The 27541-nt window shown below is 50.6% G+C and overlaps 1 protein-coding gene across 1 annotated transcript in view; it reads left to right on the top strand.

The window, feature by feature from the left end:
- Positions 1-27541, top strand: part of TMEM201 (transmembrane protein 201) — a 50778-nt gene that overhangs the window by 3952 nt on the left and 19285 nt on the right. The window contains exons 2-6 of the mRNA XM_077837440.1: positions 7338-7458; positions 9926-10120; positions 16770-16946; positions 17788-18173; positions 18840-19043. Coding sequence (XP_077693566.1) covers positions 7338-7458; positions 9926-10120; positions 16770-16946; positions 17788-18173; positions 18840-19043 — 1083 coding nt within the window. The remainder of the gene's footprint in view (positions 1-7337; positions 7459-9925; positions 10121-16769; positions 16947-17787; positions 18174-18839; positions 19044-27541) is intronic.

Raw genomic sequence — 27541 nt, 5'->3', positions numbered from 1 at the left:
CCTCTTTGCTTTGCTTAAGTGGCTCAGGTGGAATGTGTTTGTGGAATCCAGAGAATCTTAGAGTTTTTTGAGCCCCTTCTGTACAGGGAAATTACCACTGTTCTGAAAACATTCTCAGGGACTGGTCTTCATAACTGTTTGGGGGGTAACATAGTGGTGCTGAGCACTGCCGGGACAAAGTACTGTTCAAAATTAGGTTTCAGAGTAGCAGCCGTGTTAGTCTGTATCTGCGAAAAGAAAAGGAGTACTTGTGGCACCTTAGAGACTAACCAATTTATTTGAGCATATGCTTTCATGAGCTACAGCTCACTTCATTGGATGCATGCAGTGGAAAATACAGTGGGGAGATTTTATATACACAGAGAACATGAAACAAAATCTTATGCTCAAATAAATTTGTTAGTCTCTAACGTGCCCACAAGTACTCCTGTTCTTTTTGTTAAAAATTATTCCACCAGCGCTTCCCAGTCCTCCTATAATTTGCTAACAGCAAAGGGACGATGGGGTGGCAATGACACTTCCCTACAGAATTCTCTACTGGGCTGGGGGCCTGCAACAGTACCTGGAAGAAGTGTGAATTGTCCAGTACAAATTAATGGGTAGTTAACTCTGAAACCCCTGCTACTAATGGGCCACCCCAGAGCAGCCTAGGTTTCTGAGTGACCCCATCCCACTGAGATGAATGGGGTCATTAGCACTTATAATGTCTGCAGACCTAGATTACACTCACTGGGCATGTCTACATTTGCTCTTCCTGCAGCAGGAAACAGGTTCCTAGCTGCAGTGTAGACATCCCCTTAAGGAGTTTCTGGTGAAGTTACGGTACTCTAGAGCATATTTCCACTGATGAAGGACAGTTTTTCAAAGCAGTTTCAGGAGTGGGAGGGGTTGGTGTGGATTGGGTACTGAGGAAGACTGATGTAGTCTGAGGGATTGAGAACACTGATTTAAGATGGAGCATTGACTCTCAAAAAGATTTTTTGAAAAAGGTAAATTTGTTAAATACATTTTAAAACTTGATCCAACTTTGTGTCACTCTAGAACCTTGGAACAGATCCCTTGGAGTCCAGCCTAGGGAAATCTCTCCGTACCCATACTTTCGTCCCTCACTCCCGCCCTGCAATTAGATGGGTAATATCCCACTCACATGCTCTCACCACAAACCATCCTCCCCTCCATGAGGTTGGGATCTTCTGATTTTTGAACCCATTTCCATGGCAACAGATTACAGGGTCATACCAGGGGGATTATTGCTTCTTATCCTGAATAAGCAGGAGGAGCTGGAGAAATCCTGATCCTTTGTGTGAAGGAAGGGTTGATATTGACTTCTTTGTGGCCATTCCGCCACCCTGATAAGGATGCAGATCTGGAGGGGAGAAACAGAAGCATGTTTGTAGGAATCGGAGCTTCCATGCTCTTCCCACAGTAGAGAGTGCTCTTGTACCTATTAGTCTAGTTCTCCTGTGTAGTCTCTGGTACCAGCAAACCTTTGGACGGGACGAAAGCACTCCTTTTCTCCTAGTTTCTCAGAGGCAGACCCAATAGACCCCACCCCTCTTTTGTGCCCATGGCATCCAGTACTATATCATCCTTAAGGGAATGGGGAGCATGCCCTCTAGCAGACCTGTCTGGAGGAGCCAGAAGTAGACTTAAGTGTGCCTCAAATGGACCTCAAACTCCTGTATGGTGGTCTGCTTGGCTGCTGAAAGGTGAATGCTGGTAGCCCGTGGCTTACTTGGATTGGCCACCTAATCTAAAGGAAGGACATCTCTCTTCTCTTCTCTTTTCTCCCCCCCGCACCAATTTTAACAGTGTTCTTTAAGTACCTGTCTTGAATTGAGCACGTTGGGCATTAAAATAAATCTTATTGCCTTTGGACTCTCTCAGGGGGATAGAGGGAAGGGCCTCTCTTTCCTATAGGTCTCTTAACCACTGAAGATTTTCTCTGTGTGGTCTTGTCTTCACTGTGGGGGAGAAGATTCACTCTGAACTAGCGTTAACCAACATGAGCTAAAATCCTAGGGAAGACAAGACAGTGCATAGTTTTCACACAAGTTAGCAGGTCCAGGTAATCCCTAGGCTCCCTCATAGTCTTTAATTGGACCTGCTAATTCATAAGAAGACTACAAACTGCCTTGTCTTCTCTAGGATTTCCACTGGAGTTCAGAATACGCCTTTTTCCCTCTCGTGAAATACCACTGTGTGTGCGATATTTATGCTCCGTTCTCAGCCCTGGGGACCAATGACCTCATCTTAACCACAAAGCAGGTATAGCACAACAGCAGCTAGGCACGCTTGCTCACGAATGTTTTAATGTTGTGATAAGGAGACCACCTGCTCGGGATCCAAGTCTCATGCCCACTTGTTGCGTGCTCTGCTGAGATTGCCATGAAGGGAACCAGTTGGTACCAGTTATGCTGGTGTTTTTGAGAGGTGTGCACCTGGGAGCTGGGCTGAGACCATTTAGTGATAACTTAGGCAGCAAATATCTGACTGTTTACTGTCTCCAGGGTAGCCAGCTCTTCCAATTTTAGTAGGTGTTTCACGGTATTTGGTGTGGGAGGCATGGATCTGCGCTTGTGTCTCACTCCCCGCCAGTACCCGGCCTGGGTTGGGGAAGCTAACGAGCCAACCAGTGGACCAAATTCAGCGATGAATCCTGATCGCATGCCACCTGAGGCACATTGCACAAAGGCTGAGATATTTGATGTATTTCTTCATGTTCCAGTTCCTGGAAGTTTGTGATTACATGAGAATCTGTTTTCATCTTTAAAAAATCCAGCCCTCTTGATTGCAAAGAAAAGCTTGAAAATGTGACCGGAGCGTACCCTACAGACTCAGAAACCAGAAGACAAAGAGTACCTGTGACTTTTGGAACACTTGGGGTTAACGTTGCTGTCTCTCTGATCCAGAATGCTCACCAGTGAAGACCACCATCTTTCTCTGGCCCAAAATCTCCAGGACTCTCCCACTCATACCTCCTAACCAATGGACCAGGGGTGGCCAACCTGCGCCTGAGAAGGAGCCAGAATTTACCTATGTACATTGCCAAAGAGCCCCAGTAATACCTCAGCATCCCCCCATCAGCTCCCTCCCCACCCCCCGCCTGCCAGCAGCCCTGCTGATCAGCACCTCCCTCTCCTTTCCTATGCCTCCTGCGGCATGCAAGCTCGAGGGGGAGGAGCAAGGGCATGGCAGGCTCAGGGAAGGGGGCAGGAAGGAGTGGAGGCCTTGGGGGAAGGGGTGAAGTAGGGGCAGGGCCTGTGGCAGAGTCAGGAGTTGCAGTGAGCGTGCGCGCACCTTTATTCCCCCCCCTCCCCCCGGCACATTAGAGAGTTGGTGCCTATGCAAGGAGCCACATATCAACTTCTGAAGAGCTGCATGCAGCTTTGGAGCCACAGGTTGGCCACCCCTGCAATAGACTGTTGGTTTCAATATGTGTTTGTTTCTCTCTCCTTTCTTTCTTTCTTTCTTCTCCCCAACCCACTCTATTGCCTGCCGTAGAGCCCATGGGGATGGGTATTCTGGTGCAGGGCAGAATTTTTATCCCAGCAGTACGACTTTCCACAACACCTTGAACTTCACTGGTAGAGAGCAGCAGCACTGTTGGGCAGGGTGGGAGAAACTCAAGAGCTGAGGCTGACCCCTTTATTTATGGTCCTGCCAAGTCTCCTGTCTCAAATAGGAGTGTCTTGCATTAGGGGGTGTACCCACATCCCTACCACACTCCCTTTAACTCCTGCCGTCCAGCTAGCATTCTGTATCCTGGCATTTATAATCTCAATCACGGGTGGTAGCGGTGGCTGCTGCTTCTCACTGGTTCTCTGAGATTCGCCCAAGTCCTTCAGTCGGTAGCTTCCCTTGCAGCAGGGTCCTTTGTGGATTGTGGAGGGAACAGTTCCCTGACAGCAGAGAGTATGTAGAAGATCTTTAACAGAACTAGTTCTGCAACAATGCCAGCAGCTCTGCCTTTGACCCAAGGCCAGGGTGGGCCGCAGAGCGCTCCTTGCTGTGACTGATCCCTGGTCATGTCTTTTAGGCAGGAGTAGGGAAAGGAGTCTTGGGGGCCCTGAGGGAGAAGTGTGGAGAGAAGATGGACAGGAATCACAGGACTGGAGCTGAAAGGGGTGTGAAGGTGGGAAATGGGACAAGAAAAAGGAAAGCTCCCAGCCCTGCCATCTGTACCTAGTTGGTATCCTCAGAGAAACTTTCTCATCTCTGATCTCTTGGCATAGACCCCATGCTAGGGCTCTGGGAGGGTTTATAAGCATGTTATGTGCCGGCTGTCTGGGTTGCAATTGTCAGCATGATCCCTCATCAAGGGCTGCTGGATAATCCAGGACTCAAAGGGAGCCCATGTGGGTCCCAGCAGAGCTGGCCACAGTCCACTAATGAATGAGTGCCATTGCTCTGGGTGGGTTGGCTTCTGCCTCTGTCCTGAGGGCTTGTGTGAATGAGATGCCTTCAGATGGGCATTTCTCCTCCTGTTCTTATCAACAGCTGTAGTTCAAATGGGCCTCTGTGGCCAGCTGACTGACTGCATAGGGTGGCTGCAAACGGAGCTTGGGCAGATTTTCAGCTTCATCTTTAAGGCAGCTTTTTGTGGGTGCCCTAAGGTATCTGTGTCTTGCAATGAGGTTGTGTTGCAGAGGCCTTGGGTATGTGCAGAGCAGTGAGAAGCCTTTTTCCCCTCTACTTGCTTCCAGTGGCATTTCTACTGCCCAAGAGAACTGAAGTAGTTACTTACTGCTTCAGCTTGCCCCAGCACGGGGTGGCCAGGCAGCTTTCGTTCACAGTGAGTGCAGGGTATGTAAACGCAGAGGTGGGTAGATCAGTTAATCTCAGACCCTCCTGCGTCCCCTTTCCATTGGCTCTTCCTTGGAGCTGTTTTTCTGAATCTTCCATCCCCAAGTCTGTTGCTGTCACTCAGCCATTGGATTGATTTATTTTAATTGCAGCTTTCCGTATTTGTTTATAAAGTAGCCATCTGAGGTGGGCAATCAAAGGGGAGAAGGAAGATTGGCATTTATCAGCAGACCAAGCCTCTACCCCTTTCTTTGAGTTGAGTATCTAGCCCAACCATCTTGCCCACCTCCCAGAAGAAGGGCAGGGTCAGATAGGTACTTCACATTGTTTTATAGTCCCAATGGCCAGTGAATGTTTCTTGAGCTTAATCATTCAAGCGCCTGTCCTGCATGCCTATCTAGCTGTAGCTGCACAGATACGGTGGTGAGGAGAGAGATAGAAGCACCCAGGTAATATTTATAGGAGGAGCCAGGCATCTGTGTAACGCAAAGCAGATTTGAGTACCCACTAAGCACCAGGACAGAAGTCCTATTGATAAAATACCGAAAAGGGCAGAGATTGGAGGCAAAGAGCAGATTCCACACAGCAGGAGGATGGGAAGTTTCTCATAGCTGCTGGAGCTCCTGTGGGGTTTTTTTCTGAGTTCTAAGCCCGTGATGTGCTTGCATGCCTTGCTGCTGCAGCCGTATTGGACAAGCGTCAAAGGAGAACTCCACCCCTCTGCCTCCCTGGGTACAGATGGCCGGTGTTTGAGTCTTATTTTGTCCCACAGGGTCAACATGTAGCAGCTACTCACCTGTCACACAAGTGTTTACTGCAGTACGCCATGGAGAGCCCTTTCCAACACGCTGTCCATTGGCGACACGGCCATTGCGTGGCATAACTAGAAACTGCTATTCTTGATTTGGGTAGCAGCTGTCCCTGTCACTCGAGACAGCTGTTGTACGCAGTCACTGATTGGCTGTTGGCTTGAACAGCTGTCCCTTCGCTCCCAGACCTGGTTGGCTGGTTTTAATAAACCCAAACAGATTAACTCTGTTCTTTGAGCTACGATGAAACTTGTTTCTTGGCTCGGTTCCTGGTGGAAGACCAAATCAGAGAATTTTACTTGAGAGATCCTAGAGGTCCAAATGCGGAGACTTTAAGCAAAGTCTTTGTTGTGGTCTCCTCCAGTCAGGCTGCATCATGAAGGAGGCTAAACTTGCTGAGATTCCTATTTTATCAGGATTGTTTTAAAAAAGGGGGACTGATGGGCTCAGGGGATTGGGCTGATGGTTCAAACCCAGGCACAGAAAAATGGGGATTGGAAGTTGTTTCCGTCTGAAAATTAGTGGCTTGTGTGACATGAGTTTGGGTCTCAGTCTAGTTCCCAGTGGGCAGGAATCCATATCTCAAAAATCTCACTACTTCATTTTTATTGGCAGAGAGATCACAAGTTGAATAGGGCACGAGAATTAACTCCCCTGTTGCCTCTAAAGGAGATGTTGACAAAGGAGCGTTGTGGGGGAAGGCCCCCCCGCCCAGTGCTTTAGATCTGCCTTGTGGGTGGATGATTTTAGTCTCCAGGGCTGCCAATCGAGCACCTTGCCTGACAGTCTAATTAGTTGTTCCCTGTTTATGACAATGAATTCCTTGCTGCAGCTCTCTGCTTGCACAGTGACAGTAGACCAGTCAGTTTCATTCTGTTAAGTCTCTCTGATTTTCATGCACTAGCCCAGTGTAGTAGGTTTGGATTGTAACTACAGAGGTCTGATAAATAGCTGGCTTTTGAGCAAAACTTGCCTTCTCTGGCTGTTGTTTTAAGATTATGGGAACACTGTGTAGGAATTAGAAATGACCTATTAATCCTTCAGTCCTCCTTGCCAATTCGTTTGTCTAGTGCTGTGTAAAAAGCTTCAGTTTACAATGGCTGAACTTGGGGCCAGATCTGATCTACCCATGTCCCTTTAATGTGAGGTGCGATGAGCCATTTGGGCACACAGCGATTATCAGCTAGTCTCTCATATTTCTGATGTCCCCACACATGGCCTGATAGAATGTGATGGTCACGGCAGCTTTCAATACCACCAAGGCTTCCCTTTCCCATGGCAACTGGAGCACAAACTTGAAGGTGTGCCAGGACCCTGTAGCCTAGGCAGGTACTGTCATGCACCCTCCAGTTGCATTGATGCTAGCCACACCGGGGATGGCACATGAGGCAGTTCTGGGGGTGCAGAAATAGCAGAGCAGGATTCCAGGCAAAGCCATCATTGTTGGTACTTTCCTTGTGCAAGCCCCAGGGAGACTAGCCAGGAGGTGCTGGAATTGCCTGTACTCATCTATCCAGTCTTCTGCCCCATCCTAAGAAGGATCATTCAAATCCTGATGTTACTGTGAGGCTGCATGGGGTGCGGAAAGTTGGTTACTATTCTCAGACTTGTATGTAAAACACACCTGTATTTTCCGATTTGAACAAACAGGCTGCTGCCCTGTTTCCTTCTAGCTCACTGGCCCAGCTCAGTTTGACACCCTTCTGTTTCTGTTTCTAACAGGAAGAAGCCCACACACATGTCTGTGAACTGCTGGTTCTGTAACCAGGACACGGTGGTGCCCTATGGGAATCGCAACTGCTGGGACTGTCCCTACTGTGAACAATACAATGGCTTCCAAGAGGTACCGCAGGGGCTACCTGGCTAGAAGGCTGCTGGGAGGGGCTGTGCCCTGTGGGAGCAGCAATTGCAGGGAAATCCCTACTCAATCCCACATGACAGAGCATGCTCTGTGCAGATGAAATCTGCAGAGAATTTAGCTGCTATACACTAACAAGTCTCTACTGAGCATGTGTAAACTGAGATTTATCATTTGGTCAAGTTTGAGTGAATTTCACAAACAGCGAAAGGGAGACCCTGTCAGATTTCAAGTCCTTGCTCCAGAGCATCGAGGCACTAGATTTTTCTCAACAAAACTGATGTGGGAATTTTTTGACATGGATAAAATGATGTATTTTTCTCCCAACCTTGTTTTCCAAAATGGCTGAACCATTCTAGCTTTTTAAAAAAAAAAAAAAAGTAAATTCAGCCGGGGGTGGTAGGCACCGCATGGGAAACTTCAGCCCAAACGGTGAGCCTTTGCAGGAGGGTCTGTCCGCCCAGCAGCGGGGAGGTCCAAGTCCCAGACGCATACACGCTAGCACACCCAAAATAGCAGCATGGCTGCTACTGCTCAGGTATGTACCCAGGGCAAAGGTGGGCAAACTACAGCCCGAGGGCCACATTCGGCACACGGGACCGTCCTACCTGGCCCTTGAGCTCCTGGCCGGGGAGGCTAGCCCCCGCCCCTGCTGTCCCCACTCCCCCACAGCTATGTCGCCACGCAGGCGGTGCGGCTGGCTCAGGCCGGCATGGCTGCCAGTCCTGCCGCTCTAAGCAGCATGGTAAGGGGGTGGGGAGTGGGGGGGTTGGATACGGGCCAGGGGGTTCCGGGGGGCAGTCAGGGAGCAAGGGGCTGTTGGATGGGGCAGAGGTTTGGGTGGGGGGCGGTCAGGGGATGGGGAACAGGGAGAGGTTGGATAGGCATGGGAGTCCTGGGGGGCCGGGGTGGGGGTGTGGATAGGGGTCAGGGAACAGGGGTGGTTGGATGGGGGAGCAGTTACAGGGTGGGGGTGTGGATAGGGGTCGGGTCAGTTAGGGGACAGGGAGCGGGGGGGAGGTTGGAGTGGGTGGGGGGTCCTGGGAGGTGGCGGTCAGGGGACAAGGGGTTGGGCAGGGGGGTTGGAGGGAGCAGGGGTTCTGAGGGAGGCAGTCAGGGGGCAGCAAGTGGGAGGGGGCAGGGACCAGGTTGTTTGGGGAGGAACAGCCTTCCCTACCTGGCCCTCCATACAGTTTCGCAACCCCGATGTGGCCCTTGGGCCAAAAAGTTTGCCCACCCCTGACCCAGAGGTTGGCTAGGATTGAACTTGACCGGCTAGCCCAAGCGACCGCCTGTGTTGCTATGGCCATGATGGTGTTTTAGGCACTTGCTCGACCTAAGCTCGCGGATATGCCTACCGATGCTGGGACTTAACCTCCCTGCTGCTGGGTAGACATACCCGGCGTAATAAGCATCAGAAAATGGCTTCATCGTAGCCTTAACTGCAGGGCTTTCTAGCCAAGATTCCCAAAGTCTCTCTCTTTACAGAGAGAGATTAAACCCCACCCTCCACTCCGTCAGTAGGGTTGTGCCCAGTTTTCAGGTGGGGAAACTGAGGCACAAAGGGTTTGTTCGAGGTCACAGGGTGGGTCTTTGACAAAGCCAGGAATAGAATCCCAGTCTCCTGATCTCCAGTCCTTTGCTTCTAACCACACAACCATCTTTCCCCTGGCTTTATGTCCCCAGCCAGGATTTCCTTAAAGTCTGACCTCGAGGCACTTTGACTCCCTTCCTGCCCTTCCATGTATTCCCTTCCCTTAAAGCCATTCCCCTATAATTAGCTCATCAAACGTACGGCAAAAGAAGCCAACTCTGCTGCATCTTCTCCTCCTTCCAAACCTCTCCCACTTCTGGGGTGTGCACACTTTGTTATATGTTGACTGGCCCTAAAATCTTGGTAGAAACTCTGTCCAGATGTTAGTCTGTGGCCTGCACATCTGCATGCACAGGGTTATAGCCCGATGCTGTTGTCTGCCGTGGGAGACTCATCTTCTGTATTGAACCTCGTTGTTTGCCAGCTGTTAGTTGGTGGATGCTGGGCTGCTGTAGACTGAAGGGTCCAGAGGTGCTGGCTAATATGTTTGTCACAGGATATGCAGTGGCATTTGATGGGCATGGGTGCTTGGTAACCTTTAGCTGCTTAAGGACATTTTTGATAGGGCCCTGCTGTCCCCTGCTGTGGCTCCTGGGCAGTTTAGTGAAATGCAGGGTACAGTGCTGATTTTGCACCCCTTAGTGGTGTGTGCGCTAGACAATCCATGGCCCAGGAGTATGCACGAATCTCTGCAGCGCGGCCTGTAAAACAGCTGGGAGTGGCATACAGAATGGGGGGAAGAGCAATGGATCTTATTCTGGTTTTATTTCTTCCTCATCGTATGAGGCAGGGCACTGACAGTGGAACCCTTGCAGAGGGTGGACTCAAGAGCTCATGCTTTTCTTTGCTGCTTGGCAGAATGGAGACTACAACAAGCCCATTCCTGCCCAGTACATGGAGCACCTAAACCACGTCGTGTCAGGCGCCACCACCTTTTGCGACCCCACCAAGCCACAGCAGTGGGTGAGCAGCCAGATCTTGCTGTGCAAGAAATGCAACAATCACCAGACCATGAAGATCAAGCAGCTGGCGTCCTTCGCACCCAGGGAAGAGGTAGGTGCTGGCTTGGACAGACTCTCTCTCTCTCTCTATCCTGTTTGGGTAAAGATAACATCCAGGTGTCCCCAGATCTATCTATGAAGGCATCTTATGTTCCCACTCTACGTTGCTGGAGGAACAACAGCCTTTAATCCTGATCTACCATTTTGATAAGCTCTGGGCAATTGTAAGATGACTGAACTACCAAGACCCTTTCTGTCTGCCCACCCAGCCCCCTCCTATGTCTCCAGAGAGTGGTGTGTGCCTCAGAGCTGGAGGGCAAATCTGTTGATTTGATCCCTGAGCAGGGCATTCAGCAATGCGAGCAGCCTCCAAGTTGTTCTCCTGCTGTCCCTGCCCTGGATTTTTCCATGGATTGCATCCTCCAGACAGCAGGGCTGTTTCTTGTCTTCTCCCTGCCATGCAGGTAGCTCATCCTCTGCTCTTCTAACTGTGAGCACAGCCCATGTGTCTGTGTGTGAAGTGCCTGCCCCAGTTATCTGGGAGGCCATGGCAACTGCATGATGATGCAGATAGGGAATTACTGTCCCACCTACACAAAGAGCTTTTTGTCCAGGGCCTTAAGAAAACTGAGTCCTCCGAGCTGATGGCAGAATCCTGGATGAACTCTGAGCAAGGAGCCCCTGAGTGCAGCCCTCAGAGTCTGTCTTGGGGAGGAATTTCCCCGATGTTAAACTCAGCCCCACTTTATATCTTCACTTCCCTTATTATTCAGAGTCCAGACTGTTGGGTTCCCTCTGCAAATACAGCGTGGTTCCCTGTTGTCCATTTTGCAGACTATGGTCCTGTTCGGTTTGAAATGAGGCAAGCCAGGATACTTCTATCACTTCCCAATGGAAACTGAGCCACAGCCTGGAACAGTGGTTCTAATCCTTTCCCGGACTAGAACCCCACTGACCCAATTAGCAGTATGGAAAGAGCAGTGTGTTTGCAATGCCTAGGCCTAATAGATTTCATTGTTTACATGCTCAAATAAATTGGTTAGTCTCTAAGGTGCCACAAGTACTCCTTTTCTTTTTGCGAATACAGACTAACACGGCTGTTACTCTGAAACATGGGGGGGGAGGGTGTTCTTTATTTTTCCCCCCCAATCTTCAGCCAGAGTCTCTGAATTTTAGCTCATTACCTCTAGTTTTTACCCGTCCATTCATTAGGCCAGTTCCTTTCCCTTTTCGGCACATGTTACTAGGCTGGTTATGTCTCTCCCCTCACCCTTAGCCAAATGCGGGTATTGTATTCTTTTTAATCTTTCCTTGAGTGAATCCTGCCAGCCTCCCAATTATTTCTGCAGCTCTTTGAACTCCCTCCCTTTAATACTTTGCACGAGTAGCCTTTTGTGTAAGGCTTTACAAATGACACCAGGCCCCAGGAGGCTGGTAATGGGGGGAGAGGGGTTCTTCGCTCAGCTGGAGGGTGGAATGCTGTATTCAGTGCTGCCCAGGGACTTTGTGCAAGCAGTTCAGGAGGGGGAGTGAAGAAGACTCTCCATTCTGATTGGCATTGGCGAGGGGGTTTACAGATGGGAAGAATTGAATTAGCAGAGTAAGAATGTGGCCAGGAAACTGGAACCGCCTCTCCCTAACCTTGCAAAGGTTGCTGTGGGATCGCTAGCGTAGTTAGGACTTCTAAGGTTTTGTCCAGCCTGCCAAACAACACCATGTCAGTCACGGAAGGAAGAGCGCCACCTACTGAGCAGCTAGCGTAACTTCTTGCCACTAGGCTGGGTTTCCGTGGGAGGTTTCCCATCTCGATACTGGTCGGACCTCGCCCTGCTTAAATTTGTGGGATGCGATGGGCAGAATAACACAGTGGTAGTTCTCAAGCGCCCTACCCTTTTCTACAGGGCCTCAGCTGAGCTGCTCTGATCCAGCTACTGAGGTTAAAAAGAATAACGCAGTCCAGTTGACATTTCTCCTGGGAGTAGTAGGTTCATCTTCGTGCTTGCGTAGGACAATGAGGCTGCCACTCGTGCAGCTCTAGGAAGCTCTCCTGCTGATTGACGTAAGTGCTGTCCACCCAGTGGAGCGCGGGATGGTAGTCCGCTCTGGTGTGGGCTTCTCTCTCCCAGCTTCTTATTTTAACTGTGTTCCTGCAAAGTATCTAGGGCAGTAGGTCTCATCCTCTGCCATGCAATGAGCCCCCTTATTACAGCAGAAAAATTTTGGGCCCCCTGGGTTGCAACCCCAGGACCTAGTGGGTTAGTTTTACTCTGTAGACTTTTTCTTATCCAATCTATTCCATGTAATTGGAGCCTGCTTAATCAGGATGTCTCCCGGGGAGCAGATTTGAACCCATGGATTGTGATTAATGAGGATGCCTTCTGGCAGTTTCATGGTGTTTGAGTTTCTCTTGTGTCTGTCTCATGCTGATTCTGTCCACTTGCTCCTGAAACAGCAGTTTTCGCTTCCTCTGTGGTTGATTCACCTCTGCCTGACCGTTTGCTGGTTCCACACTGGCTAGACATGTGGGGTCAGCATATAAACTGCTGGCTCAGTCTTTACTCCCTGCAAAGAGCGGCTGTGCAGTAATGTGATGAGCCTGCTGCCGCTGAGCAGCCCCTCAGAGTGTCTCTTGGTGGCAGCCCAAAGCATCTCAGTCCAGAAGGTTGTGACCCTCGGTGATAATACATGGCAGTTCCATTGTGTTTTTCATCCGGCCATTACAAATTGCTTTGCAAAGGCCATGGAGGTATCGTTACTGCCTGTCTTTTAGACAGAGAGGTGAAATGACTTGCTTGAGGCCAGGTAGCATGTTAGTGGCAGAGAGAATGTGGGTTTCTTCGCTCCCTGTCTGGGTCTCAGCGCTTCTGGACGGTGCTGCCTTCTGTAGAGATGCCTGGTCACTTGGCCCTCCCAAGATCTTTGTCAATGTAGTAACATTGTGAGCTGCAGAGTTCTCTTGTGCCCGCTAGCCTGATGCCCAAATCCTCAAGACCTCCCACAGTTCATGCTTGTGCAATGACTCTCTTCCAGAACACTGTTCCTTTCCAGCTTAGAGAAGAGAGGCAGGGTCCAAAGGTGGCTGCCAAATTCCCAGCCCCTTCCCTTAGGTTCCCACGCTTGCAGAGCACTCTTATCCTATGTAATTCTAGCTGGGTGCCAGCAGAGGGAGCCCTTGGCACAGCGCTCCAGCGAGCAGGCCCTCGATAGCCAGGGAGATGGGCCTTTCCTCCCTTACCCCCTGGATAAAGCTGCCTTTGTCTGGCACAGTAATAAGCACCTGCTCTGACCTGACCGAGCAGTAAACTGCAGCAGCTGGCAACCTCGCTGCTGTGTGAACAAGGAGCATTAAACCTTCCACGCAGCCTCATCTTGGCCATGGGCCATTTGCAGTGAAGTCTGCAGGGCCCTCGGTGCACCTGGGTTTCTAGTGCTCGGGCAGCTGTGCTTGGGGACGAAGCCATCCAATAGGGGTAGGGAGGGAATCCGGAATGTTTCCCGTTGTTGCTGAAGACGTTAATGAGGCAGAAGTTTTGGGAGCATCTTTGGAGCTGGGAGCTGTGGCTCGCTTGTGAACGTGGTAAAGTGCAAACAGGATACAAAGTCATAATAGCATTGTCACCTCCGGTGTGGCCCTTCACATGCACCCCACACACACGCACACTCCATTGCTGTGGGTCGCTGTTAAGAGGAGTAGCCAGCTCAAAGACCTACTCTCCTATACAGCTTGTGGCTTCCTTCCCAGTGTCTTGCAACTGTTGGGACAAAGGTGCCCATCTCCCCTGGGCAAATCCCAGGGCCATCGAGAACCTTGTTTGACGTCAAGCAAATCACTTTGCCTTTCATAGAATCGTTAGAATATCAGGGTTGGAAGGGACCTCAGGAGTTCATCTAGTGCAACCCCTTGCTCAAAGCAGGACCAATCCCCAACTAAATCATCCCAGCCAGGGCTTTGTCAAGCCTGACCTTAAAAACTTCAAAGGAAGGAGATTCTATCACCTCCCTAGGTAACGCATTCCAGTGCTTCACCACCCTCCTAGTGAAAGTTTTTCCTAATATCAAACCTAAACCTCCCCCACTGCAACTTGGGACCATTACTCCTCGTTCTGTCATCTGCTACCACAGAGAACAGTCTAGATCCATCCTCTTTGGAACCCCCTTTCAAGTAGTTGAAAGCAGCTATCAAATCCCCCCTCATTCTTCTCTTCCGCAGACTAAACAATCCCAGTTCCCTCAGCCTCTCCTCATAGGTCATGTGTTCCAGTCCCCTAATAATTTTTGTTGCCCTTCGCTGGACTCTCTCCCATTTTTCCACAACCTTCTTGTAGTGTGGGGCTCAAAACTGGACACAGTACTCCAGGTGAGGCCTCACCAATGTCAAATAGAGGGGAACGATCACGTCCCTCGATCTGCTGGCAGTTCCCCTACTTATACATCCCAAAATGCCATTGGCCTTCTTGGCAACAAGGGTACACTGTTGACTCATATCCAGCTTCTCATCCACTGTAACCCATAGGTCCTTTTCTGTAGAACTGCTGCCTAGCCGTTCGGTCTCTAGTCTGTAGCGGTGCATGGGGTTCTTCCGTCCTAAGTTCAGGACTCTGCACTTATCCTTGTTTTGGTTGATTTCTTTTGGCCCAATCATCTAATTTGTCTAGGTCCCTTTGTATCCTATCCCTACCCTCCAGCGTATCTATCACTCCTCCCAGTTTAGTGTCATCTGCAAACTTGCTGAGGGTGCAGTCCATGCCATCCTCCAGATCATTAACGAAGATATTGAACAAAATCGGCCCCAGGACCGACCCTTGGGGCACTCCGCTTGATACCGGCTGCCAACTAGACATGGAGCCATTGATCACTACCCGTTGAGCCCGATGATCTAGCCAGCTTTCTATCTACCTTATACTTCATTCATCTAGCCCATACTTCTTTAACTTGCTGGCAAGAATACTGTGGGAGACCGTATCAAAAACTTTGCTAAAATCAAGGAATAACATGTCCACTGCTTTCCCCTCATGCACAGAGCAAGTTATCTCATCATTGAAGGCAATTAGATTAGTCAGGCATGACTTGCCCTTGGTGAACCCATGCTGACTGTTCCTGATCACTTTTACTCTCCTTTAAGTGCTTCAGAATTGATTCCTTGAGGACCTGCTCCATGATTTTTCCAGGGCCTTTGGTGAGGCTGACTGGCCTGTAGTTCCCAGGATCATCCTCCTTCCCTTTTGTAAAGATGGGCACTACATTAGCCTTTTTCCAGTTGTCCGGGACCTCCCCCGATCGCCATGAGTTTTCAAAGATAACGGCCAATGGCTCTGCAATCACATCCACCAACTCCTTTAGCACTCTCAAATGCAGCTCTTTGACCCCGTTCCTCCCCCCAGCCGTCCCAAAAAAGACCTGCACAGAGAGGTGACCCTCGTGCCTGGATTTTTCCTCCCAGTAGAGTCAGTGCTCAGCAGCCTCCACGCAAAGTTGCACGCTCCCATCCTCGAGATCTCTCTGCAGGTCCATGCTGGGAGTGGGGACAGATGAGGGGTTGAGGAGAGGAAGGGACAGGCTGGGGTGGGCATGTTGTCCTCCCGGAGTTCAATCAGAACAACCTGGGTCTGTTCTGTTTTCCGAGGCACTGTTGCTCCTGGGGTCCTATGGGCAGTGATGCCCATGCTGGGTGCTGTCGAAAGCTCGGGAGCTGTCCCTTTGGCTGCTTAGACTCAAGTCAGCAGAACATCCGTGTGATGCTCCCCTTGAGTGCAGGGGCTGTGGCATTGGAGGCTCTGATCTTGTGGTGTTCAGGGTCACCTATGTTTCATCATAACTGAAGCAGGAGTTCTGAGCCGCATGGGGCTGGTAGACAGCCCTGGGGAATGGAGGCCCCTGTTTGTTCTTGGGGCAGGATAAGATTTCTCCCATGCTGCCCCGCTACCTGAGCTGCTTCTGAGCTGTAGGGTTCAGATAGGAGCCCAGCCTGCAAGACTAAATAAAGCATGTGGGAAGGGGAGGGGCCGGCCCATCCTGGCTCCCCCCTGGTGAAACAGGAGCCAAGTTTGGGAGAGAACTGACCTTCCGATGCCACGGCTGGGGCAGGGAGCCCAGAACAGCCTGGGAATGGAGATGGCGTTGAAAGAGCCCTGGGACCTGCCATGATGAGTGACGTCTCCGCTCCAGTGACAGTGATAAATGCACCCTTCGCACAGGCTGTTTTGACAACCATTGATGATGATTTATTGCACTGATTTGAGCGGGGGGGTTTGTGCCGGTGACTGCTGCTGAACCTAGGCCAGAAGGAGGAAGCAGCTTGGCTGGCTGGCTTGCCTGGGCTGAGTGAAAATCTCTGTGGGCAGGTACCAGCTGGGGTACCTGCTTACAGATATGGGACACCTCTCCCCCTAGATGTGGTCCTTAGCTGATAAAATCAGCAACGTCATGGCTGACGGTGTTCCATATCCCATAAACCACCAAAGGCTGCTGTGGCTTGGTTCTGCTCCATCAGCACTGTCTGTCTCTCCCAGGCTGTGTGGGGCTGAGAGACATTTCCCACGTGCTAGCTGGGTGTTTTGATCCCAGCTGACCTAGAATTCTGAGGTGGTACCCAGCTGCTCCATAGTATGGAGATCGGGATCTGTGCATCGGTGGAAGAGCGATGGTGCCCTCTGACTGCTGGGGTTCGGTGCCTCTGATCTGCTTCCCTGTTCTCTCCCAAGGGTAAATACGATGAGGAGATCGAGGTATATAAGCACCACTTGGAGCAGACCTACAAGCTGTGCCGCCCATGCCAGGCCGCTGTGGAATATTACATCAAGCACCAGAACCGGCAGCTCCGGGCGCTGCTGCTGAGCCACCATTTCAAACGCCGGGAGACTGACAAGCCCTATATGCAGGTACGTGGCCATGGGCAGCAGGGTGAGTGGCAAGGAGAGTGGTGCAGTGACCCAGGCTCATCGGCATCCGACCCAGGAGCGGGGCTGGAAGTGAGTGTGTTTGCCCGGGCGGCTCTGATGGATTCCGCTTTTGAGTTAAGTGGGATGATGGGATCACATTTGGCTTAAGTTGGGGCCAGGGCTAACATCTGGTCTTCGGCCAAATTTGATGTTGTAGCTGTAAATAAATCCAGAGGGGTGAATAACAGTGAGTCTTCTGTGATCACAGTCCCCTGCCAGCTTGTCTGTCCAGCTGATGGTGCCCTAGATGTCTGCCCAGATCTCTCTCAGTATAATTCTCTCTCTCGGGCCCTGATGAGCTGGTCTCTAATGTTTGGCATTGGGTTTGTGCCAGGCTGGGGGATTGCAACACCCCTCACTGTGCAATGCTTGCATCTTGCTGGGATGATCTATGGGGCACCATTGAACTGGAAGGAGTGAGGGAGGGGTGGAGCACGGGTGGGAAGAACCAACTCGCCCTGCCGCAGGGGAACTATGAAGTGTGGGACTGAGCAAGTGTGGAACTGAGCAAGGGGCGGGAGTGATAACTTGAGGGTTTGGCCCTTCTCCTAAAATCCCCTGCTGTTCCAGTCCTGGGCTCTCCTCCTTCCTGCCCCTCCCCGGCCCACTGCGGTGCTGATACCCCTCACTCTTGACCTGCAGCCCCCTGTTCAGTGAGGCCAAGTTGCTCAGTAGGTCCATACGATGTAGAAATGTTTAGTTGGCACCAGTCTGAGGATCCTCCCCTGCCCCGCAACTTGTTTTGCTTGTGACCAGAGATATTTCTCCTTCCTCTTTGCAGAGCTTTTGCTCTTCCTCCTCCTCCATGAGCACCCCGACTCAGGTGATAATTCTGCGGTTCCTGACTTTCCTCAGCTGTGCGTTCCTTGTCCTGATGGCCTTGTATGGGTCAGGTGACCCCTTCTCACTCAAAGTCACGGCCCCTGTTCCTATGGAAACTGGCCCCATGGCCATCGGGAATGGGACTGCAGCGAGCCCAGCAGCGGCCTCGGAGAATCGCACTCTCCTGGGAATTGCAGGCTGGTGGGAGCTGCTCCACCTCCTGCCAGAGCAAACGGTGAAGAACTTGAGTGTCGCTTGGACCTACGGGAGGAACCATCAGATTGCGGTCGTCCTCCTCGGGCTGTTCACCTGCCTGTTAGCCATGCTTCTGGCCGGACGGATCAGGTGGGTCTCCTGTGTGCTCTCTGTGTCCATCTGGGGGCTGTTGGAGATCCAAACCGGGGACTGATTCTCTGCACAGGGCTGAGAATGCAGCAATTGGCAGCACTGGCCTCCTGTCTCCTTGCGGTGCTCACAAGCCATCCTCCAAGCCAGCTGAATCGGGAGACCTGGGTTCTAGTCCTGCCTCTATCTAGGGTACTAAGTGAGCCTCTGTGCCTAGAGTGATGCCTACCTGCCTGTCAGATTAAAAGGCCTATGTATATTGTTATGGCGGTCTCCCATTCAGTGCTCGGATTGTGGGAGAAGATTCTTGGGATGCTATTGAGGTTGCAAAGGACTCTCTGAAAGATATAGATTTTGGGCGGGGGAGTTCTTAGATAATCCCATTGGATTATAACCATGGCCTGAATTACCAAGGATGGAGAAATCTCTTTGTTGTCCTGCAGTCTAGTGAATGGAGCAGTAACTGATCAGGGCAGGTGGGGGGCCGTGCAGCTGACACAGCTTATTGGGAGGTGGCCTATAGCCTGCTTCAGTCTGTTCATCCCAGGCTGCCACCTCCTTCGCTCCTCAGCGCCGCCCTCCGGGGCCACGCCTGGCTTGGCTCTGGGTGGCCAGTTTGTAGGCGTGTTGCTCTGACGCACAGCCTCGTTTTTTTTGGCATTCCAGGCTGCGGAGAATCGATGCCTTCGCCTCGGTCCTGTGGCTCTTGGTGATGGGTTTGCACTTGGCTGAAAAGTACCTGAAGGCGGACACACCCAGCTGGCTGGACACGGCCAAATTCGGCACCACGTCCCTGTGCTGCCTGGTGGGCTTCACCGCAGCAGTGGCCACGCGAAAGTCAACGGGCCAACGGAGATACCGGCCCCGAAGGTCAGAGCCAGAGCAGTGACCCTGGGGGAAGGAGGAAAAAAGCCGTGCGAACTCTGTGCGACTGGTGCTTCTCTCTCCTCTTTTTTTTTTCCCTCTTTTTTCTTTCTATTTTTTTCCCCTAGAAGCACAGTGAAGACTCTTCCTCCTTTTTCCACTCTCGCTTCCTACCAAGCCAGCTGCTCATAGCCTTTCTGCCGCCTCCGTTAGCCAAGGAAGCCGCTTCTGCCGCCTCCATTCTCCCTCCTCCTGAAACCTCCGCCAGAGGTGCAAACACCAACCCCTGCGCGACCCCAGAGCCAAATCTTCCACCAGCTGCTTCACAGACTGCTCTCATCCCCCATTCTGCGCCTCCGGCCAAAGAGATTCTGGCTGCTTCTGTCCTTCCAGCTCCACTCACTGCGTGTCCATCCCTAGCTAGTCCTGGAGGGATCCTCTGCCCTGAGCCTCTCAAGGGCTATGCCACGTTGTCTCCTAATGGTGCTGATCATTTTTAGTTTACACTGACGGGAATGCACTCCTGGATTCTTTTTAACCTCTCTGTACTTACACTGCATGGCTGATCCTTAATGGGGAGGGGGGATGAGACACGCTTGTTAAATAACCTGCTTCCACTCACCCTCCACTGTGTAGCCTCACCTAACCGCATGTCCTTTTGCTGTGCTCTGGCTTCTACTCTGAATAGGAAGAGCTCCTTGGGTGCTTTTACTGGAACTATTAATAGCTTGAAAACAGAGGTGCTTTTAAAGATTATTTAACTCAGGGTATCTTGACTGGTGCAAAATCTTCAACTGTTTTAAAATTTTATCTCCAAATTTCTGTGTTTTGAGGGGGAGGTTGTAAAGAAGATCTAAATGGAAGCACAATTTTTATTTATGTATTCATTAAACCATTCTCCTCTACTCCTGTAGCCTTAGCAGTGGAGGAGGACACGCTAGGCCACAAATCACAACTAGGAGGTGCTGTGCTGTATAGTCAGTCTTCCGGCATACATAACCATAAGCCTTACTCCATTCAGTGTCGTCTTTTGTATTCAAGACATCTGAGTTCAGGACATCTGATGGGAGGAAGTGCCAGAGAGGTGGAATCCAGGGGGTTGGTTACTAATTAGATGGGACTTCATGAAAACAGATCTGGATTACGTGGTGTTACCTAAAGGAAAGTGCTTAGGTTTTTTGGAGTTGTGGCAGTTGGGAGGTGAGGGAGGGGTTACCCATGCCAAAAAACGAGCCCGTGAAATGTGATCGGCGGCGTTCTTTCCAGTAGGGTCCAAATGAAATCTTGAGACCCAAATGGTGAGGTGCTTTGGGGAAGGGAGGATCTTTCTCTTGGCTGAGTGTTTCCAGGAGGAACAATTTGGGCACCCACCATGGGTTAGATGGTCTGGTCTGGGTTCTTCTGCATTTGGTTGTGTAGGACATTCTAGCCTGGACACAGGCCTTGCAGCAAAAGGTGGGCTCTAAAAGGGAAACTGCAACATTACTTAAGATTCTGCTTACTTATTCTTTTGCATTATATTTATGAAACAGCACAGGGAGCTGCCATCCTGACAGTAGATTAAATGGTCTTCTGCTTTACCATGTGTTTGTTAAATCAAAATGGAGCTCCTGCTAGAAAGAATCTGTGTCTCCCACCCAGGAAGTCAATGGTGCTACTCAGAGTGAGAGAAATGGTGAAACAGAAGGGAATATCTGAAAGCTTGAGGTTTTTTTAAAACAATTTTTCATGTCTAACTATTCACTGCAGTGCCGCTTGTAACCGCTGTTCACCAAGACAGCGGAGTTGTAATGCTGAGCTGGTCTGATGAAATCTCCAGTAAGAGCAAACAAAGTCAGCTGGCTGCAGCCTGGGATGTACAGCCATCCTCTTTCCTATAGAAACAGCAGTGCAGCTGTAACTTAGGCAGCTGTCACAGCAACTCCTGTAACCATGTCGGGCGACTGTTCGAGGAAGTCCATGCACAGAGCCTGACCATGGAGCTTTACCCTAAGATCCCTCTTGTTGGGATTTTTTGCTGGTGTCTTCAGGGAACTTTACTATCCAAATCCCTTCTCTGCTCTCAGACAAACACCCCCACCCACTCTCCCCACGCACATACAACTTTGGTACTTGTGAAGGGTGTTGCTCTGGAGAATCAAGACCTACTTATCCACAGTAGCCCCAGCATTTGCAAAGGCAAGCTTCTCCCCACTGCTCTGCCAGCCTTGCTCAACCCGACCTATAGGGCCACCTGCCAGGGTGAGGGCCTCGCTTTCTATTACCAGTTTGACTCTTGGGCTCTAAGATTGCCATACAGGGCTTCAGTTGTGATGGGGAACACAACCCTTTGTATTAAAGGGTTTCTTTTTAAAAGCAAAGGCTGCAAGGCATCACACGGTCTCCTGGCAGGGGAAGAAAGGAGTGAAGAAGCTTGCCCAGAGCAGCCATCTTGTCGACCCCCCCCACCCCCCCGGCTGGAGATTCCCAGAGACATGGTGATTTCTCTTTGCTCCTTCTCCTTCCAAAATGGAATCGTAGCAGGAGCGAATTTGATCTAAGAAACGGAACAGGCCACTTGTCCACTCACTGGTACTGTCCTTAGTACCACATGCACACCTAACGAAGTGGTCATTCTCAATTAGTGCCATTGCCTGGTCACTTACAGGCCAACTGGGTTGCCTAATAAATCCTTGGAAATGCATCAGTAACGGGCGCTATATTGACCATCAGAACTGTCTTGGGTAAAACCATATAATAAATTTTCTGGCAGTTGGGCCAGATCTGATTCAGGTTCACTCCATTCACAGCTAAGCTGCACAAAAATGTAAGTTCTGTTGAGCTGGATATCCAGTATTTTGCTTTTCCTTTTCCCTGTTTGGAGGTTTTTCAATCTCCAGCAAAGTCTATGTGGTGTGAGACCCAAGTTTTCACTCTGCTGTGTTGCCGCCTTAGCTGGATAGAGATCCACAGCCTCTGTCCTTGCCTTGCTGAAAGGTTCCTTCTAGCCTTGTGAACTTGCTCATCTCCTCTTGTGAGGCCGCTCTGAGCCAGAGGACCTTCCGGGTTCTCAGATTTCCTCTTTAACGAGCTGCGAAGGGAATAATCTCCCCTCTTCGTTGCTCAGATCTATCATCTCGTGGTCACGTCTGGATCTCTGATGACACTAGCGGGTTTTGGTAGACTTGCCAGGTGTCCGACTGTGAGCTCTTTGCATGAGCAGCATCAGTTTTGCCTCAAGGCTCTAGCTGCTTTGCAAATGCACTTCTCATCTATCCTCTAAAGCTTCTTGCGTTCAACTCAGACTTCTGTTCTTCAGCCCGCAGCCATCTCCAGTTATACAGGCACTTAAAGGAGGTTGCCCTGGCACTCTTGTCTCTAGCTGTCTGTAGCTTCTGGGTCATTTGCACCTGAACACCTCGATCAGGGCTAGTGAATAATGGGTGCTCCGTGCCCAAACAAGCGCATGGTACTCACATTAAGATACTGTTGTTCATGGTGGAGGTGGGATTGACTAAATGGTCAGTGCTGTGCATGGCCTCCCCTTTATCCCAGTAAGGCCTGTAGCTCAGGGGAGGCCAGCATAGTGGGTAGCCATCACGCGTGTGTGCAGAGGGGAACAGGGCAAGGGGGAGGAACCTTTTGAGAAGAGTGCAGAACAAGGTGGTCAGTGAGGAAAGCACTGTATCTTGCAGGGTAAAGAGCTAATCCCACCTGTTCATTTGCTGTGTCACAGTTCCTTCTTATCCTCCACAGTGTACCAGAGCCCCTCTGCTGGTGTAAGCAGGTGACTCCTGGGTTTGCAGGGGGCTGGCAGGTCAGGGATCAGACCATTTGCCTGTGTGTGTTTCTGCTGGCTCCTAAAAGGCAGAGTGCTGTACAGAGCTAGGTTTCTCCTTGGTGTCAGTCAGCGCCTGGTATGGAATTGATCCCCCTTGTGGTTTTGCCAGGCACGCTTAGCTGTGAATGCAGAGCCATTAACAGTTCTTCACTCTAGGTTGCTTGTCCCTCTCTGGCATCCCTGTGTAACCACAGAGGTGCGCTGTGCATGGCAGATGTGTGGCTGTCCACAGGGGGCTGGCTCAGGGTCAGGTGGAAGCATGGGTGCTGGGGAAAGGCTGTGAAGTGGGGAACCTTGTGCTAAGGAGAAGTATCAATTCCATTCCAGGAAAGAGGGCTGTGAGCTCTTCCCAGGGCATGCAGTTCAAGAGCTAATAAAGTCCTTGTGGGAGTTGACGCTGGCCCCACATGAGCTGAAAGGCTCCGTGGCTAATGATACACCAAGTACCTGCTGGGATGGAGCTTGTTTGCTCAAACAAGACGAGTCTTACCTGTTTTGAGCCCGTCCCAGGGTTGCGATGCCAATCAAACCTATTGCTGAGCCATCAGCCACAGCAGCTGATCCAGAGCACTGCAGGGCAAAGGCCTCTTCAGTGCTTCTGCAATCCTTTTCGCGCTGCTGCTTGCAGCTCTCTGAAGGGTGGACGTTCTTTTGCCCACCCGTCCGTCCCTGTCCCCTTAGGGGAGTTGTCTTCTCCGGCGCTGCTTCAAGCTCCTCCTCTGTCCAGGAGCCTGCCACGCTGCCAGTGGAAGCAGGGAAAGTGGCTGAGGCTGTTCTGACCAGTGCCACGTCCCTGTTGGTCTCACTCCAAGGATCAGCCTGGCTGACTCCCCAGCTGGCAAGAAGATGCTCCACGGCAGCTCAAGCAGCAGTCCTTTGAGAACCATTTCACCCATTTTCTTCTTGGTGCCCAAAGGTTCGGCGGTGGTTTTCCAGCTGAGGTTTCGCTTGGGCCTCGGTCAGATGGCAGGCTTCTTGCCCTCTTGCTTCCCTTTGACAGTGCCTTAGTTTCTAACTGTTTAGATGTGTCCTGCCTCTAGCCATTAGGTCTCTGGCAACTTTTCTAAAGAAACGCATGCCAGTTTGCTGGCTGTGTTATGTCACCCTCCATCCAGTGTGCTTGATCTCTAGCTCTGTTCTTTCCTCCAATATGCTGCTGTGGCAGACGGGTGGAGGCGGGTGAGGGTGCAGGGGAAGTTAGACACCAGAAATAAGCAGCCGAGACAATAATCTATCTTTAAACTGTGGGCGGCCAGAATCCCTTGATCTGGATAGTCTGTTACTGCAGCTAGGAAGCATGAAATCAAACTGCAGTTCATGACCTCAAGGCAGGGGGAGTGGGAAATATATATTCCTTGACAATTTAACATCTTGGTTTAGCAAGAGGTATTTTGGGTACCTGCTAGGCTGTACTGCTGAAGGGATAGATCCCAGAGTGCTTTTAGCCAATTTTTTTGGATCCCTAAAAGGTTTCTAACCAGAACATTCAAAGGCAAGACAGCCTTCTGGAAAATACTGGAAACAGTTTTATTTTAGCCTCAGAGGCTCTTGTCAACACACTGTCATGTTACTTTGATGCTTCTGGGTGCCTTGGCAGGTGCGTGCTGCTGCATGTGGCTAGAAATAATCAGTAGAAATAACTTTTTTTTTATGGAATCGCACAATGCAGCGAAATCAAACTGGCAGTGACTGACTCACTGGAAGACTCTAAATTAATCTGTCCTGTCCTGTCCTCCTTGTGCCAATCTTGTCTAACTCACTGTAGCTCTCAGATGTAGGATGCTTGTTTCCATACCCAGGGTGATCCATACAGGGTGTGTCAGTCATACTGGGGCGTTGGTTGGGTGGCTTTGTGCACTTAGATCTGGGTAGAAGGTTCTCATCTCTTGTTGCAGCCTGACTGCTTGCAGATGCTTTGACTGTCTTTGGAACTGCAGTCACCAGCGCTAATAAATAAACCATAACACTGCCTTTTCTTAGGGTCATTCTTGAAAGTCCCAAGTCGGAATGCCGTCTGGGCTGTTCACAACAGTGTGCCAGACCAGGAATTAAGGTGCTTTGCTCCCCTAACCTTCCTGCTGTGTCTCCTCTCAGCTGGACTGGAGATCAGTCAGCAAGGAAGCTTGTGGTCTGTTTTATCAGCCACCAAAGCAGGGCTGTTGCCTGAAGATTCCCGAAGCCTTGCAGGCCTGTGCATACAAACGTAATCGAGTGCCTGTACCCAGCAGTGTAGATGTTCCCAAATTAAAAACATCCTGCCCCAGGTACTCTGTGCTTCCATCGGCCTCGTTTTGGTGGCACACCAGTAGATCCAAGTGCAGGATGCAAACTGGGGCAAGGACTCTGCCTTATTAGCATGATGCTACAAACATGTAGGGATAGTGGGTGGTGAGAAATGGTGGCTGGCTTTGTCCATCAGTCTAAACATGGCCACCATCTGACAAACTCTGTCTGTGAACTCTGCTCCTTCTACAGGGAGCCAGTTCCCTCCGTTCCAAGGCTGAGGGAGGCAGCTGCCTGTCAGCAGGAACAATCACTTCAGTGATAGAAGTGGACTGATAAGGAAGGGGCAGAGACATGCCTTTCCCTGAATACACTAACTTCTGCAACACTAAATGGCTCTGCCTTAGTTGGGACTGAGCTAGCTGGCTTGGACAGAGAGCCCGTGCTTCAGCTGAGCTACTGCTTCTGTTCTGTTACCTACCAACAAGGCTGGCTGGGGCTGAGAGGATACTTGGATGGTGCTTTATATTTCCAAGGTGCTTTGCCGACCCCGGCAGGGGAAGAGGGAGAGCAAAGGATTTGCAGCAGGGAAACCCACCCAGCTGCTGCTCCTCTCCTTCCGAAACGTGTCTTTGCATGTAAATTGACCCCCTTGCAGTTTTTACTTCAGCATATTTATATCCCATCTTTCCCTTGCTATTATCCCTTCCTTTCCCTCCCTGGTACAAGTCTGTGGTGTGCATGAGCTGGGTGTGCCAGATGGACGGGGAAAGGAGGGAAATTTAACCTTTTTTTTGTTTTTGTTTTAACTTGTGCTCTTCTTTACTTTAAAGCAAGCTGAAATTGTGTGATGCTAATAATCATGTTAGACACTGCAGCAGATGTATATGTGGCTGTAATGTAGAGGAATTATTTATGCTCTTATTCTAAAAAATTATATTAATATAATAGCTGCTGCCATTGCCCCAGCTTGTTTGACTCTGTCTTTGAAATTGGGGGTGGGGGGTTGGCTTAATTTGTAAGAGCTGCTTGTGACCAGCATCCAGCACGTGCATAGCTGGGGTGAAATGTGCGGCTTAACGCTTGAGGCTTTCGTGGCAGTAGCGGAAGTTCTCCAAAGGGACAGTATTCAGTTCTGAAGTGCACTTTAAATCGCACCCCCTGCAGAGCAGCAGTGAGAAGGTGTCCGATGGAGAGGTCACCTGCACCCTCCCTCCCCAAAGGGGCCATTCCAGGGGGTGGCGACACACACACACACTGACTCACTGCACCTCCCGCGCACACTGTAAAATATCCAGTGCTGCTGGTCAGGTGGGAAGCCGAAACTCTCCGTGCTGAATGTGAGTGCTCAGGAAGGGTCGTGAACGAACATGGGGCAAGTGGCTTTCTGGCCATGCTCCATCTGCCCCTCGTCCCCTAAAGGAGGGTGACTTCTGGGAGAAAGGAATCCTTGTAGGTGGACCTTGATGGGATGTGAAATGTGTAGGGATCACTTATGCCAGGGCAGATGGAGCCCGAAAGCTGACTGTATATGGCCCTGTCCAGTGGGCAGAGCAGGCATATGTGGAAAAAGCAGATTATCTGGTCTTGACTGCATGTTGCCTTGGTTTTTTTCCCCCTCCGTGCTAGTCCAGTCACTGGAGTGGGCCCTGCTGGCACATGCTAACGCTGACTACTCCTATCTCCCTCTCTGCCCTGGGGATGACAAGTTGTCCCTGTTCAGTTCCCTTAGATGGCATTCAAAATCCACCCTTTGTGGGCCTTGTTCTGAACTGAGGAAAGGCTTTGGCACAGAGTAGGCCCTGCTGGTGGGAGGCAGCTCTTCCAGTCCTGCATACTGTCCCATATCAGGCAATGTTTTACTTAACCACTATTTAAAGTACCTGTACAGTAGAATTGTGGCTGACTGTCTCGTAATTTTTAGAATCACTGTAAACATGACTCGAGATACTAGATTATTGTTCATGACATCGAGTTTTAAAATAAACGGCTTCGTGGCCCTGACTATTTCCAACACCCATTTGACTCCAAAGCCTTTTTTCATCACTTCGCCACTGCTGCTCAAGTGTTTATACATGCACAACATGGAGCAACGCAGTTCAGAGCCCGTTCTTAGCCCCCTGGGGAGGCAGAGAGAAGAGGTCACAGCTCCATCCTGCATTGCTGTGTTTTTAGGGGCTGATGTGGCTACTTCCTGCACAGTGACTCTGTTCTTCCTCCTCTTCCTTTCCACCTGCTTCTATAAACTGCTTAGGTGAGCGCTCTACTGCTCAGGCATGGAAACCCGTTTCCATGCTAGGCCCTCTGCTCTAGCTCCTAAGCTGAACTCACTCCTCACTATAACTGAAGGGAAGAAGGCACCACTGGACAGGCCACAGAGATGGGTGTTGTAGAAGGGGCAGGCTTTTGCATACACTAAGCTGTGCTTGTTGACTTAAAACAGCCAGAGGACTTAACTTTT

The sequence above is a fragment of the Eretmochelys imbricata genome, chromosome 18 (assembly GCF_965152235.1).
Source record: "Eretmochelys imbricata isolate rEreImb1 chromosome 18, rEreImb1.hap1, whole genome shotgun sequence".
Taxonomy (NCBI): domain Eukaryota; kingdom Metazoa; phylum Chordata; order Testudines; family Cheloniidae; genus Eretmochelys; species Eretmochelys imbricata.
The sequence above is the reverse complement of the archived record's forward strand: the minus strand, read 5'-3'. Positions and strand labels throughout refer to the sequence as shown.